The 17,357-nt window shown below is 37.8% G+C and overlaps 1 protein-coding gene across 4 annotated transcripts in view; it reads right to left on the bottom strand.

The window, feature by feature from the left end:
* The window catches only part of LOC127852833 (neurogenic locus notch homolog protein 1-like), a 49,410-nt gene that overhangs the window by 10,575 nt on the left and 21,478 nt on the right, over positions 1-17,357 (bottom strand). For 2 of the 4 annotated variants that reach the window (XM_052386835.1, XM_052386838.1), the window contains exons 15-28: positions 16,895-17,017; positions 14,406-14,537; positions 14,050-14,175; positions 13,425-13,589; positions 10,581-10,703; positions 10,279-10,404; positions 9,621-9,785; positions 7,571-7,693; positions 6,975-7,100; positions 6,526-6,690; positions 5,610-5,714; positions 3,311-3,454; positions 2,487-2,609; positions 1,858-1,986 (exon numbers count right to left, since the gene is read on the bottom strand). In XM_052386835.1, the coding sequence (XP_052242795.1) occupies positions 1,858-1,986; positions 2,487-2,609; positions 3,311-3,454; positions 5,610-5,714; positions 6,526-6,690; positions 6,975-7,100; positions 7,571-7,693; positions 9,621-9,785; positions 10,279-10,404; positions 10,581-10,703; positions 13,425-13,589; positions 14,050-14,175; positions 14,406-14,537; positions 16,895-17,017 (1,875 nt within the window). The remainder of the gene's footprint in view (positions 1-1,857; positions 1,987-2,486; positions 2,610-3,310; positions 3,455-5,609; positions 5,715-6,525; positions 6,691-6,974; positions 7,101-7,570; positions 7,694-9,620; positions 9,786-10,278; positions 10,405-10,580; positions 10,704-13,424; positions 13,590-14,049; positions 14,176-14,405; positions 14,538-16,894; positions 17,018-17,357) is intronic. The other 2 variants (XM_052386837.1, XM_052386836.1) reach the window with 2 other exon arrangements.

Below are 17,357 nucleotides of genomic sequence, written 5' to 3'. Positions count from 1 at the left end.
ACGTATCCCTATTAATAAATACATTAAAAAAGTATGTTGTCGCCAAAAAAATACGAGATTCACTTTGTTAAAAACACATTACTAAGTATGCTAGACATGTAATGACCACATATCTAGGAATGGTTGCATTTATGAAACAAGTTGTCGAGCTACAATAATATGTGTCTTGTTCTGATAAAACTGGGCTTAATTCATGTGCGTAAAGTGTCGTCCCAGATTAGCCTGTGCAGTCCGCACAGGCTAATCAGGGACGACACTTTCCGCCTAAACTTGATTTTCGGTATGGAGGGACTTCCTTGAAACTAAAAATACCATAAAAGCGGAAAGTGTCGTCCCTGATTAATCTGTGCGGACTGCACAGGCTAATCTGGGACGGCACTTTACGCACATGAATTAAGCCAAGTTTTCTCAGAACAAGACACATATAATCAAAATCTCGTTCCCATCCATGTTTTAAAAGAAATTGTTCACAGATTTTGGCTTTTTTTCAAATTTCATTAAATATGATTGCTAACACAATAATAATGTTTATTAGTATTAACTAATTTTAATAGAATGAAAAGGTTTGGGGAAAAACACCTCGGCGCGTTAGTCGAAACGTGTCCTCTGTGACCGTTAGCGATTGCGGTACCACTTCGCGACAAACACTAATATGACATGCTGCGAAACATGAAACGTATAGTAAATGTTATCTATACCCTATGCGTTTGCTCGTTTTCTACATAAACGTCCAGCCAAGAAGAAAAAGGTAACATCAGCGTGTGTTTGCCAACATCCAGCATTTTACGGAGATTAAAAAACACGTGACTGCGACACGTGTTTCTGATTTTCAATCTCAATATGCAACCAGCCTAAAAATCATTGTATCAGTAGTTACGAGTTTACAATCCCCACGCTTGTCCGTTCTTACATTGTTTACACCGCCCAGCGAGTAAGAACTTACAAGGTTAAGTATGCCCTTGCATGTCTGTGCTTACCAGGTTTAATTTGCTCACCAGAGTCAGTACTTACCGGGTTAACACTGACCACGCGAGTCAGTACTAACTCGGTTTAAATTGCTCACTCGAGTCAATACTTCCCTGTTTAAAACTGACCGCCCGCGTCAGTTCCTACCAGGTTAACACTGACCAACCGAGTTTGTATTTAATGGTTTTACACTGACCACCTGAGCCAGTACTTACCAAGTTTACACTGACCACCCAAATTAGTACTTACCGGTTTAACACTGCTCAACCGCGCCAGTACTTACCGGGTTAACACTGACTAGCAGAGTAAGTATTTACCTGATAACACTGACAACCCGAGTCAGTTCTTATGAAGTTTTCACTGACTAACCGAGTCAGTACTTACCGGGTAAACACTGCCCACCCGAGTCAGTATTTACCGGGATAAAGCTGACAACCCGAGTCAGTACTTACCAGGTTTACACTGACCAACCGAGTCAATACTTACCGTGTAAAAACTGCCCAACCGTGTCAGTACTTACCGGGTTAACACTACCCACGCGGATCAGTTCTTACCAGGTTAAAACTGCCCGGGCGAGCCCGTTCTTAACAGGTTTACACTTACCACCCGAGTAAAAACTTACCGGCTATACACTGACCACCGAGTCAGTATTCACCGGGTTTACACTGCCCACGAGGGTCAGTACTTACCAGGTTTTCACTGACCACCCGATTCAGTACATACCGGGTTTACACTGACAACCGAGTCAGTACTTACGGGATTAACACTGACTACCTGAGTCAGCACTTACCAGGTTAACACTGACCAATCGAGTCAGTACTTGCCAGGTTAAAACTGCCTGGGCGAGTCAGTATTTCCGGGTTTACAGTAACCACGCGAGTCAGTTCTTACCGCCTTTACATTTCCCGAACAGCGGCACAAAGCCACTCTTGCAAACACAGATCCCGGATTTGCAGTCAGTATTGGAAGAATTGCAGAAGTTCCCGGAGTCTAAATTGCATGTACCAGGAATATCAAAACCTGAAGTGTATATATTCAAATCAATTAAAAACAAGCAAGCAGCTAAACTTTGTATATATTTTACTATTGATATTGCAGATTCAACAAAATTTAATGAAAATGTATTACATATTTTTTTCGATGGAAGCTTAATGTTGATGCACCCAAAGTTTAATACAATATTTTGAAAGAGAATCCTCATTTTGTAAATTATTTTAGTCTTAACCCTTTGCATGCTGGGAAGTTTGTCGTCTGTTAAAATGTCGTCTGCTGAATTTCTAAAATTAGCATTTTCTTCGATTTTTTTCAAAGAATATTATCAGAATAGCAAACAGTTTGGATCCTGATGAGACGCCATGTTCTAAGTTACAATGTATTGAGCGCATATGCCACTAGAATAACATTTACTTTCTATAAAAGGCATTTAGGGCATTGAAAGCATCTGTCAAATAATTACAAATATTGAAATCATTCTGAGAGCATACGTCGCAGCTATAAAATGTGTTGATTAGAAGACTCGCCTTTAGAGCACACCCCGTTAACAGATATGGTGCCCGGCTTGCAGACGCAGTAACCATCTCGACACATGCCGTCCACTTCCTTGCACTTGCCGCCGGGGCCACACTGGCCAGTCACGTACGTGTCTGTGGTGGACATATTATGTCACAGTAGTACACACAAATAGCATAGAGGGGTATCCTTGTCCGTCAGTAAAATCGCTTGGACATAACCATAATTATTCAATGTTCGTTTCATACGTTTGCTTATTAAAGTGCAGGTTTATTCAATCGGTATTTGTAGAACTCTCTGAATTTTAATTTGACATAATACAAAATGTAGTAAACACAACTACACTACTACTACTACTACTGCACAACTGGGAGGACAAGTTTATTTGTGGACTGTTTGACATATTTTATCAACTTTTTCACATTGTTTGCATGCTTCATAAGGGAACAATGATAGTATAAATAGTATTTTAAGTACTTTCTTTAATGAAGAAGTATATTATGATGAATATTTGATCGCCCGGCAAGTCTCATTCTCTATTTCTGTGACGATCTTTTTAACTGACGGTTTCAATGGTCGATGTTTGTTTTGTAAATTAAATGTTTTGGAATATCGGGAAGGAGCTGAAAACAGGGGAAAACCAACCTTGGTAAGGTGACCATCCACCAAATTAACATGCCCCGGGATGTTGAATTTAACCCGGTCGCCGATGGGAATACCGCACTTACCGGACAGTCTACGAGGAATATATTTCTATCAATGTACACAGATTAAAAACTTAATATCAAGTAGTGTGTTTAAAACTAAATAACACTGGACACTACTTTGAACGAACCGTTTTTCTTGCACTGCCTGTCGCGGAGTACGTAGTTTCGTTCCTCATTGCATATACATGTGTCGTTCACGCAAACAGCGTGCTGGTCACGACACGGCGACCCCCCGTCCGGTACGTCGGCACAGGTCCCCCCGACGTCACCCACTGAAATACAGAGCAGCAGAATGCTGACTGATAACAAGAATATACACCAACAACCGTGTTGAGCAACAAATGTGAAAAAAAACAATCCCGCTTTCTCATTTTCAGTAAGATATGGGAATAATATGTGTCTGCCCATGTTCGTTGTGTTAAAGCTCAGCTAAGGCTTTCATGGTTGGACATGTTTTGACTTTTTATAAGCCCTAAACTGAAAATATAAAATCGAATGATTGGTGTGCCTATTGGTACTAACTGATCACCGCTTATTTCTGATCTATTATTGTATTGTCATGAACGAAAGTTTATGCTAAGTATATAAAACATTATCCAATAGAATTAATTCAGTGTTATAACCGAACAAGTACATATATAAACTACATTTCAAACAAAGCAAAGAACATAATATCAAAAACATCTACTCTAAGGAACATCCTTACATAGGTCGTATTTATCGGTAACAGATGCTGCATTCTGAGACTTACATCTTCCATTGTTGAAAATAAAATAGAAACAAAAAAAAACGAGTTTATTTAAATGTTGTAAATTTCCCATTCTTGGATGGTAATATACCCATTTGTCTTTCTTTTGATATTTCACAGTTAGTACGCATTTTACTGAGGTAAGGTTTTCAATGAACTCACAGGCAACAGTATCATAGCAGTACCCCCCCCCCCACGGACCCTCCCCCCCCCTCCCCCCCCCCCCCCCCCACGGACCCTACTCCCCTACCCCCGAGCTTTCCCCAGGGGTTCCAGATTGTTAAATGTACACCTATTGTGTCTGGTTTGACTTTTCAACAAAGAATATTGACACAAATACACAGTTTGAATAAATAATACTCGTATAGGTATTATATATACACAAGGTATGAAACGCACTATATGCCTATTGCTGAAAGATTGTGGAACACTGGACGTGACCGTTTTCATCGAGAACACACACGTTTCCATTCAGTTGCCGACCTCATGCAACTGGATTCGTTAAAAGACATTATACAATTTATCGATCTCCTGTTCTGCAAATAACTTAAATATTCAATGAACTTCGACTTTTTCGCTACATGTTATTCGGTGTTTCGTCTACATACGTACACCATTTTAATTCTATAACGCTTCATCTGGTTGGTTGATCCAATAGCCAAGCATTGTGTTGTGTTGGCCAATGATATGGCGTGTTACAAGCGAGCATTCGGTCGACAAACAATCGCAGCAAAACTCAGACATGTAGCGATAAAGTCGAAGTTAATTAAATATTTCAGTTATTATACAATTTCTTTAAATTTAAATTGCAGTAATGAAAATATAACTTAACAGTTTCTATGATCAGTGTTTTACATGTTTGTGAAGGTAAGTTTATAACGTCATATACATAGACTACGGACAACTAACAACCTGGAGAAACAGTCAGCAAGTTATCTTCTGAAGTGTGAGCGTTCTAATTAGGATTTGGATATGTGAATCAATATATTTGAAACGGCATATTTAACACGAAATGTATACATTTTAAAAAGCTTTAAGGAAATTGAAAGGATATTGAAGGATGGATTTGAGGAACATGGAGGTGTGAACCACAGGTGGTTAGCGTGTGGCTATGATATTAATTAGTGAAAACATCATTTTGACTGATAAAAATCATCTTATAACAAACAATCAACTTTTCTGAAACAAAAAACAAAAAATACACCATCAAATACATATAACAAGGTATTCGACTCGAAATCACCCGAAAACAGGGTGCATCGCTTTAAACAGCCATTTCTTCATCAATTTTGCAGCGATTTTCACGATCTCGGGCTTATTCAATGCATAAGATATGTTATTTCTTAAAATTTGACCCAGCATTTGTAGAAATATAACAAGATATATACATTTCCAGAAGAGAAATTCATTTCTGCGTTGAATAAGACCGGGTTCATGAAAATCGCTGCACAATTGATGAAGTTATGGCTGTTGAAAGCCATGCACCCTGTTTTCGGGTGATATTGAGTTGGTTACCTTGTTATATAGTGATTTTTTTTTTAAGAAAAGTTGATTTTTCGTTATAATATGATTAGTTATCATTTAAAATGATGTTTTCACTAATTAATATCATAGCCACACGCTAACCACCTGTGGTGGGTGTGAACCATCATATTTGTCTTAGTGGCAGGGTTACTAACCTGCTATACATTCAACAGACACGGCGGTGAAAGGCTGAGGACATTCACATAAGCGTGTGTTGTTGTCGCATACTGCGTTCGCCATGCACTTATTACTGGTGCAATCTGGAAACACAATGTATTCGTCCCCAGATGTACGTGCTTTAATGAAATAACAGACGCTGTACAAACTTTAACAGCAATAATATATCACAGTAATATACTGAAAACTAAAGTATTAAATAAGTCATTTGAATAACGCAAGTACACTAAAACACCTTAATTCCCTAACATCTCTGCGCAGTTTTCTGTTGTTCACCAGCGAACATTTAGTTACTGCAAAAGTGTGGCTGAAGCGAGTAAGTACTACGATTCATCAAATTACAAACACACCGTTTCTTATACGCGGAAAGAAAAAAAGTACCTTTTTGTAATATTTAATTATTTCGCAAACAAAATGAAAATAAGAAATAACCAATATACACAGTCATGTGTGTATTCCGAAGTTATAAGATCCTTCCGTGCTTATGGCTGCATTATGAGTAGACCCAAAGTGTGTACCAGCAACCCTACCTACCTAAATAACTGACTAGTACTTGAATCAAGAAAGTTGGAACGAACTTTTAATAAAAGCTGCAATTTCAGTCCGTTTGTTTATGAAACCTATTTTAACATTGGAGTGGTCTTGTTCTAGGAGAGGGTGTGACCGTCAAACGTTCAAACATTAACTTTAAACATTAAACATTTGTCTTGCTATAATAATTTTTTTTAAACTTTCACACTCATTAAGTATTCAAAGTAAAACATCTAATGATTTTTTTTAAATAAGAAAGTCTGTGAACAAAAATGTATATACTTTAATTGGAAATTCGGACGTTTCTCCTCTAAATATAAAATCATCAGCTACAATGGATTATACTTGGAACACATAACATACCTTTCCTACAACTGCCCCCAGGCCCCATTCTCCAGTTTTCTAAGCAGTCACAAAGTCCTGGCAGGCAGGGGGTTCCGGCACAGAGGGACTGACCGTCCGGCACGCACTGCGCGTTCTGATCGCGACACTGACGCTCCTGCGAGCAAACACCGCCCACGTCACCCACTGGAATTGCAGAACACGTTGTGACAGGAGGCCCATAAGAGGATAACCAGTATATAGTCTAGAACATTTCAGTGATGGCAAAATCGTTTCATGTCATGTATTTGCTTACCCATTTCTAAACACTGGAAGACGTGTAAATATGATCAATAAAGCATCAGCATGGTCGTCCTTTTATTGTTTTTGTTGTATTTGTTTGCTGATTTCGCTGTATGAAATGTACGGCTAGTGGAATTTGACATCTACATTCCATAGCTGTGCTTGTTTTTTGTTAAAAAAAATCCTACCTTGCACACAGGACCCGTTCACTCCCTGGTATCCCGACACACATTCACACGTTCCGGTATGAGAACAGTTCGTGTAGGAGTCCAGGCAGGGGAATGTAGAGTTGCACCAACCACCGAAATGCTGGTCTGAGAAGTAAACGTGCGATTTTTACACACGAACACTGGTTATAATATGAGTAAGTTGGTTTGCTCGTTTCTGACAGAATAATAGTCATATCACTGTCAGTTTATCTTAACACAGTTTTCATGCATTAGTTAACTAGTTTTCAAGTACTGAGTGCACATACTTCGTACGTCAGTAAACATCTGACAAATGCCAGTTTAAACAGTGGATAATGGTTTTTCGTAAACAAAAATTAAAGACCAATCTTAGCAAATAAAACGTAATCGAGCCAGGAATTGAAAACGCAATACTGAAGTGAGTAGTCCGGTGCTCTAAATACTATATTAGCCCGACCGGCAATATTGCTTCATCATAATGTTTCAAAGTGCTTTCTTAAAGAAAGATTTCATTTTAAGTATTGAATGTTTTCTCGTACGAGTATTGTAATTATCACATTACGAAGACATAACGGATCATTGATCCCTGTGCGCACTTTGCATGCAGACTCCATTGATGACATTGAAGCCGCCCTTGCAAACACAGCGTCCATTCGTGCAGACGGCATTTGCGTCCCTGCACGCTATCGTTACGTTACATGAGCCGCCAATGGAGCCGTCTGCAAAAGTCAACACCGTTAAACAAGTACAAATGATCAAAGTTACTAGATCTAAAACCTACAATACTATGTTCACAAATACTATTGTATAAATGGCATGATGCCATTTATCAAACGAATTATGAATCACTTACCGCCATCTTTCTTTACATAAAGCAAGAACAGCAACATGTGTAGTTATAATTATAATTGTTCTGCTCTACATGCGTTACACTTATAAATACACTTGACAAACAGAAACTTCGTACATTCCACACACATAATGCTTATATTCCAAAGATATAATGCTTACCTTCCACACAGATACTACCTATGTTACCCAAAGATACTACGTATATTCCACACAGATACTACGTATGTTCCACACAGATACTACGTACGTTCGACACAGATATTACGTACGTTTCACACAGATACTACGTACGTTCCAAACAGATACTACGTACGTTCCACACGTATGTTCCATGTAGATACTACGTATGCTCCACACAGATTACACGAACGTTGCACACATATATTAAGTACGTTCTACACAGATACTTCGTATATTCCACACAGATAACACGTACGTTCCACACAGATAACACGTATGTTCCACACAGATACTACGTACGTTCCACACAGATACTACGTATGTTCCACACAGATACTACGTGCGTTCCACACAGATACTACGTACGTTCCACACAGATACTACGTATGTTCCACACAGATACTACGTATGTTCCACACACTACGTATGTTCCACACAGATACTACGTACGTTCCACACAGATACTACGTACGTTCCACACAGATACTACGTATGTTCCACACAGATACTACGTACGTTCCACACAGATACTACGTACGTTCCACACAGATACTACGTACGTTCCACACAGATACTACGTATGTTCCACACAGATACTACGTACGTTCCACACAGATACTACGTACGTTCCACACAGATACTACGTACGTTCCACACAGATACTACGTACGTTCCACACAGATACTACGTATGTTCCACACAGATACTACGTACGTTCCACACAGATACTACGTACGTTCCACACAGATACTACGTACGTTCCACACAGATACTACGTATGTTCCACACAGATACTACGTACGTTCCACACAGATACTACGTACGTTCCACACAGATACTACGTACGTTCCACACAGATACTACGTATGTTCCACACAGATACTACGTACGTTCCACACAGATACTACGTACGTTCCACTCCAGTACGTATGTTCCACACAGATACTACGTACGTTCCACACAGATACTACGTATGTTCCACACAGATACTACGTATGTTCCACACAGATACTACGTACGTTCCACACAGATACTACGTACATTTCAAACAGATAATACGTACGTTCCACACAGATATTAAGTACGTTCCACACAGATATTAAGTACTAGTACGTTCCACACAGATACTACGTACGTTCCACACAGATAATACGTATGTTCCACACAGATACTACGTACGTTCCACACAGAAACTACGTATGTTCCCCACAGATACTACGTACGTTCCACACAAAAACAACGTACGTTCAATACAGGTTCTACTTTGTTGCGCGCAGATATTTCGATCGTTAAAAGAAATTTTACATACGGTCTAAATCGAAAATGCGAACACTGTAAATGTGTAGGTTATACACAGAAACTACGTACGTTTCAAAAAGAAACTACGTACGTTCCGTACTGACACTATGCATGTTCAAATAAGTCAGTATGTACGTTACACACAGGTACGTAATCCGTCCCATACAATAACTACGTTTCTACGTACTTACTACACTGATACTACGTAAGTTCTACACATATACTACGTAACAATGTACGTTCCATCCAGATACTACTTACATTCCTCACAGATACATTCAAATACTAAGCATATTCCAATTAGATGTTACGTACTTTTCACACAAAGTCCCGCCAATGAGAGCGAGGTTCCCGCCTTGCACTGACACACCCCATGCTGGCACGCGCCCGTCATACACAGACCGACGTCATCTGCCTTACACACTGCGTTCTTATCGATACACGTGATGTTGGAAAAACATGCGCCGCCCACTAACCCATCTACCAGAAAGTGAAAAGGGTAAAACTTCTCGAAAAATACCACACAATAACTTAAAAGTTAGATGTATTGATCAAGTAAATAGAATATATGTGTTCATTTGTAAGATTAAAAGTTGTACCGTGTGAGCGATCGGGGTCAAAATTTTATCAAAGAAACGCAAGGGACGATAAAAAATCTTGCATACCAAATATAACAAATCGGGACGTTTTTGTTTCATACACGTTAATTTTTGTTTTCAAAGTCAATAGTAACATTATTCCTGTAATGTTAAGTACATGTAATTGTTACGAAGAATGCTACAAATCGCGCATGCCGACTTCACATCATAAGGTAAAAATCCATGCAAGTTTGTACATTGAAAGATTTTGGAGAACGTCTGCGAACACATTTGTTCCTAGTGACGTCCAAGGATATTCCAGTATCCCCCTTTATTGTGTAGTCTATTTGTATTTATTCAAAACAAAAAATACATTGATTTCAAGTCAATCCTACCTTGCACACAGGACCCATTTACTCCCTGGTATCCCGACACACATTCACACGTTCCAGTATAAGAACAGTTCGTTAAGGCGTCCAGGCAAGGGAATGTAGAGTTACACCAGCCACCGAGATGCTGGTCTGAAATTTAAAGCAAAGGTCACATAAGCTCCATAAGTTTATCGGAAGGCGTTCAAATGTTGTTGTTGTTGGGTTTTTTTTAATAAAAAATATCGTGTAGTTTAAGTTTATGTCTTCTCGAATAATATAAATATACATAAATGAGACATTGCGGAGCCCTAGATCTCATTGTGCACCTTGTCTGCAGACTCCATTGATATCCTTAAAGCCGCCCTTGCATGTACAGCGTCCCTCTGTGCACAAGGCGTTCTCGTCCCTGCACGCTATCGTACCATTGCACAGGCCGCCAGTAGAGCCGTCTGCAACAGGCAGCGACAGGCAACATGAACACATGGTCATATATATATACAACACGATACAACAATACACTGAGGAGACACATAATATCACACATAAATAGCTAGGCCATGTAGGAGACGAATGGTTTGTTAAATAGAGTGAAGTTGGCTTTATAACCTGACTCAACAACCTTATGTAAAGCAGCCGTTATGTGAGACAGGCAGTGTTTAAACTTCATATCGAACAGATATAAACTAACCTGCAGGGGCGTGCAAGGGCTTACGCACAGACAGAAGAACGGATGAACGAAAAAGGGAAATAAATTGACTGACTTACATATGGGAAACCTATACATGTAGTTAAATGTGTATGCAATGATTCATTACAATATCTTTTTTTAGTGTTAACAATTTTTAGTTTAGTTCGTGTGTGTTTTTATAACGCCCACCTGACCTTTTACCTCCGGTAAAAAAGTGTGGTTCATAATCCACACATTACCTTATATAAGAATACAAAGCGTCATCTACATATCTTCACGACGGATGAGCTAACTGAAGTACGGACGCTCAGACAGACGGACGCATATGACCGACGGAGGATAAACATATAGTCCTCTAGAACGGTAACACCGATAGAGGACTAACAAAACTCGTCCTTTCAAACAACCGTCACATGCGCAAACCATCAAGGGGGCATTGTAAATGTTTATATTGCGACATAAATACTACGTATATCGCACACAGATATCTCGTACATTCCACACAGATACTGCGCAAGTTCCAAACAGATGGTATGAGTACTATCGTTCCACGAAGACGAAACTTACGCTCAACACAGATCTCGCCCTGTACACACACTCATAAATCCACAATATGCTAAACATCATAAATTGATTGCTGGCAGTATGATTTGATGGTTTGATATGTCATACTTTGCCCGTCATGTGTAAACACTCTTTATCTAACATATCCTAAACCAATGAACTTGCACAGGAATGATCCTTTCGTTCATCCATGCAAATGGTACATCAGTCGTTCTGGTTGTCCACTGCCATCTTCTGAACACCAAAGTGTTTATGGTTTAGTTTAGTGATATGGGGGCAATCATTGTCCTTGGTTTTTGTGGGTGTTCATCTTCGAACTGATTGTGCATTCATTATTTGCTTTGTGATAAATCTAGTGATAATGCTATTGCTCAGGCAGAGCTTTTATGTGAAATTATTGCTCAGGGTTATAACTTCTCAACGGATAATACAAGTTAGCCGAACCAAGTTGTTAAGTCTATCAGGCTTATATTTTAAATGCAGTGATGCAGTGAAGTTTGTTTTACAAATATGGCAAAAATGGACCGAACCTTTAAAATAATAAATATCACAATGCATTTCGCGAAGTGATGAATTGACTATGACAGTGACATAACGAATAATTAAAATCTTTAAAAGGATCAGGATTTTTAAAACATAGGTTCCAAAAGTGACCATGAAGGTCATATGTGGCAGAGCCTATCAAACAAAGAAACTTTATTTGTTCAGCTTGACTACTGTGTTTCTTTTAAAATATATTTTACGTTTTGCTTTAACTGTTAATTGTATATATTAATATAAAAATGAATGACTCTTGCTGTTTTGTATTTTATGAAATCAACTCGGACATAGTTCAAGATTTTACAAAGTTGAATGACTGATGTAAGTTTCACACATGTTTGTTTGAAGTAAAATGCGACACATAGCAAATTGCGTAAATTATTACAGAATCGATTTATTCTAATAACTAATTGCATAACATATTATTTTGTGATTGTAACATAAGGCACAAGCTTTAAATATGAATCAAGGTTTAAATTGCCCTTCATGATGAATTAACAATAAATTGACCTCCGTTTAATCATGGGGTCCGAATACACCAAAACCACTACCCATACATGAAACAAAAATGATTACTTCAAACTCAAACAAAATTATCTCCCTCAAATTTGCAATTTAAGGGATTAACAATGAGATAAAATTAAAATAATCACCAAAATAACAATTATTTCAATATCATTACAATTTTATCACGGATAATGTAATCTGACTTATGAAACTATCCTTAAAGATATTGTGTCACTCGCTTCAATGCAAAAACTTTCATGAATTAGAGAAAACTTGTTCAGAATCACAAGTAGCACCTTATAATAAATTTTGCAAACACAAGAAATGTTTGTGAAACATGCATTTCCCCCATAAAATTTCGTTTTATCCATACAGCTGTATAACAAAGTAAATAAAATGTATAAAGGGGTTTTCTTCCGGTGGAATCAACAACTATTCAATATATGAATACTGTAACATACATAACTTAAGATATCAAGGACAAGGCTGTTACATACAGAAAAAGTTAAAATGACCTTGACGTATGAGGTATCAACACCCCGATCAAGGTCTGCCTCTAGAAGTAAACAACCAATGTTACAACGTTATCACTCGGACAAGCTTGTGTCTACCGACAGATCGATATGTACAGAGCTGTATGCATCCTTTTCATTGCAGGGAAGCATACAATTTCAAAGTTGCATACATTCCACACGGATACTACCTACTTTCCAAACAGATAATATCAGTACAATCGTTCCACATAGATTAAACGTAAGCTCAACACAGATACTACGTGCTTTCGACACAAATTCTAAGTACGATCCACACAGATACTATGTACGCCCCGCTATTACACTACGTGCGTTTCGCTATTACTCGTTGTACGTACGTTCCAGACAAAGTCCCGCCAATGAGAGCGCCGTTCCCGCCGAACACTGGCAGACACCATCATGGCATACGCCCGTCATGCACTGACCGATGTCGTCTGTTGCGCACACCGCGCGCTTGTCGCTGCACGTCCTGTTGGGAAAACACGTGCCGCCCACTGACCCAACTAAAAGGTGGACACGATACAATGCTGCTACTGATTGTATGATATAAAGTGATACAATTATGTTGCACCGAAAACTTATTGCATACAAACATTATTTGATTTAATAGAGGCTATGCGTTCGTTTTAGTTGATCAATACTGATTGCTTTTAATCACGAGTTTTCAGAAAACGATATTATGTTGTTGTGTTTTTAATAACAAAGTCACGATGAAAATGATCCTTTATACGATAAAAATTTGATAAAAATGTAAACTATTACTCTAGTTAAAATTACATCAATAGAGAATTTCGCGGGAATATATCACCACAACGTAAAAAATGAATTATTGTTGATTCCGGCAATTTTGTTGATCCGTTTTATAGGGTGTTTGGAATATGAAATCAGGAAACATTTGAATAAAATAAACACCCGTTAAATAAACGTTTACTTGTATGCCTGGGCTTTACAAAGCAATCCTACCTTGCGTACAGGACCCATTTACTCCCTTGTATCCCGACACACATTCACATGTTCCAGAATTAGAACAGTTCGTGTATGCATCCAGGCAGGGAAATGTAGAGTTACACCAGCCACCGAGATGCTGGTCTGCAAAATACCAACACCAACTGCAACTGCTTGGCACAATAAAAATTAAAAAAAAACTTTACTATTGGGAGATAAATTCTTATTAACATCCGATTTTCTTTTTATTAAGTCAAGCCACAATATAATACAACTCAATACACAAAGCACACATTAAATCAACCATATTAAAGCTGGGGTCACAATATTTACGCATTATGGACATAAAAATCATCTTGTTATTGTATCCATACTTTGTCTGCAGACGCCATGTACATTTTGGAATTCGGACAAGCACACGCATCGGCCGTCTGTACAGAGGGCATTCTCGTCAAGACACCTCCTTATACCGGGGGTGTTGAGACAGGGCGCGCCATTGGAGCCGTCTGAAACAGGGGGGAAATGTACAGGGCAAGGTACTGCGAACACATGCGCTCTTCTGTCTTATTATGTATAGATTACCTTCATTATAAAATCAAGTAATCAAACGTAAATCAAGGAGCAAATACACTGATGAGAGGAATTAATTTAATTCGAATTTGCGGACATCTTTGTACAAGCTAGCAATAAAAGTCGTTTGCTTATTGGCGTCGCTCTGGAGAGAGGCGACTAGTATGTAATGCAGTTTTTTTCGCTTATGGGAGGAGAAGTTATTTTACGGATCAATGTATATATTTGTGTTTTAAGAATATCTTGCATAGTGGTGATTTCTTGTGTAAAATAGTGTAAATAAGTACTGCATTTGTGCCTATTACATTTATTACAACATTTATTGCCAATAATGCAAAGCTAATTGTTTTAATTAATAACTGATCCACAACTGATCACAGGGGAAAGATCACAGGGACTGGGCAAATACGCGAAACTTTCTGGTTTTGAATATAAAAAAAACATAATCAAAATATATTTATTTTGTGGTTTATCTAATTTGCTTATTTAGTGGAGAACCGATGTAGTACGATATTTGTTGACCTATCGCGCAAGCAAGTTTATTGGAAGGCGTAGTGGTACGAAAACGTACAATGTATTAGTTTATTAATATACATATAATAACGATCGCTATACACAACTTCACCAAATAGCAGTACATAAATGATGTCAGCCGGAATAGCTCAGTTGGGAGAGCGTTAGACTGAAGTAGTTTAGGCAACAATCATCTAAAGGTTCAATCCCGGGTTCCGGCACGAACGGAGCAGTTCGGCGGCTGACTTTTTTTTTCAGTCAGGTTAATAAATATAATAAAGCTTTATTTTATGTAGACATTTTAAAATCCATTTTACTACAATTGGACATTTATATTAAAATTAATGGATGCCGCGACGTGACAACGTTAATTAAAATTTCTTGCATCACTTAAATAGCTTATAAAAAACACGTGTTTTTATATTAACAAACAAATGCAAACAACACATATTTTGTCCATGGATTTTTATGGTTGTCTATCATAGGCCCTATGTACTATCCCTACCACATATAGAGCGCGAAGCGCGACACGTAATATTGATTGTAACAATGAGTTGCGATATATATATCGCATATATATAGCAGCCGCTAATCAAGGAGGAGCTGTGTCCCAGCAACCCGTTTCCCTAGAGTCAATCACTCCTCGGAGTTTTTTTTAGAACCACATATAAAGCGCGAAGAGCGACACGTATTACTATCCAGGTGGTATGGGCCCTTTAGCATTATCCGACCATTACGTCCATAGTTATCTTCCTTAGAATTTGAGACATTTTGAAATCGTTGTTCGAAGTTTTAAAATTTTCATCCGATTGTTCCCAAACTTGCACAGGTTTTTTATCAATGAGGACCCAACCCAAACTCTATATGGGCAATATCGGACCATAAGTCCAAAATTATGTCTCTTTGAATTTAAAAATAAAAGTGAAAAACTGCTTGGTTAGGTGATAATGTCAACATTTTTCGTCAGATTCTTTCCAAACTTACAGTGTCTTCATATCAATGAGAATTTTACCTCATTTAAAATGAGAAACATCGGGACAATAAGTCCAGAATTTTTTTCTATTAAATTTGACAAAATAAACAATATCCACTTGTTTAAAAAAAATTCACAACTTTCGTCTGAATCTTTCCAAACTTGTTAAGTGTTTTTATATCAGTATTACTCGAACCCTATTGAAAATGATGAATATCGGAGCAATAAATCTATTATGATCTTTTACTGAATTTCAGAGTATTGTGAAATGCAGCTTCTTTATGCAATTTACAGATTTCATTCATTTTTTTCAAACTTTTACAGTGTTTTCATATCAATGAGTACTCAACCCCTATCGTAAATGAGCAACGTAAGAGTAAGTTCAGAATCATCTCCCCTTGAAGTTGAGAAAAATATGAAATTACGCTTACAAGATGAAGCAGATTTTTTAAAACCTACACAGTTCTGTTCCATTAATGAAAACTGCACACGGATGCCAGTAAAAAAGGAAACCAATGTAAATAAAATGAACTATGAAATATTTGGGGGTTACAACACAAAATCATAGATAATGGCTATTTGGGGGTTATAACACAACATCATAGATAATGGTTATTTGGGGGTTATAACACAAAATTATATATAATGGTTATACCAGTATGCTTTTCTATTTTGTTTTAAATAATCGGCCAATATATTCTATATACAGTAGAAAAAAAATCGTTTCATGTAACTTCATTGTGTGCCTTTTACACTGAAATTCCCGACGCCCTTTGATGCTTTGCATCAATACTTATCTTGTATTACCTGGTAAGCATTGACCATTCAGTTCAGTGTATTCCGCCTGACAGATGCACCTATTGTCCACACATATCGCGTAGCGGAAGTTGCAGTTCGCCGTCTCCTTACACCTGCCGTTATGATCACCGTCTGAAATCAGACCACAGGAAGTGCTAATGCATATCACTAGATACGTAAAACACGTACATATGTTGTTTGTTTTTTATTTTCATAATAAAGGGGGGGAGGGAATACGTAATACATAAAACTACAATAAAAAAATATAACACCATGGGCAACAAAGAATAGGACATATAGCCTGCAAATAATACCATATGTGTGAAAATAAACTAGCTTTTCCAAAATGAGTTTATTTTTCTTCGTCATAAATATGTACCTCGCCCCGATATTGTTTTCACTTATGTATTATATGATCATTATTTCTAGTTATAGTAGCGTGTATAATAATTCTAAATGAAGCAATATTCCC

Source organism: Dreissena polymorpha, chromosome 12, assembly GCF_020536995.1.
Source record: "Dreissena polymorpha isolate Duluth1 chromosome 12, UMN_Dpol_1.0, whole genome shotgun sequence".
NCBI classification, from domain to species: domain Eukaryota; kingdom Metazoa; phylum Mollusca; class Bivalvia; order Myida; family Dreissenidae; genus Dreissena; species Dreissena polymorpha.
This window is presented reverse-complemented; position numbering and strand designations above follow the sequence as displayed.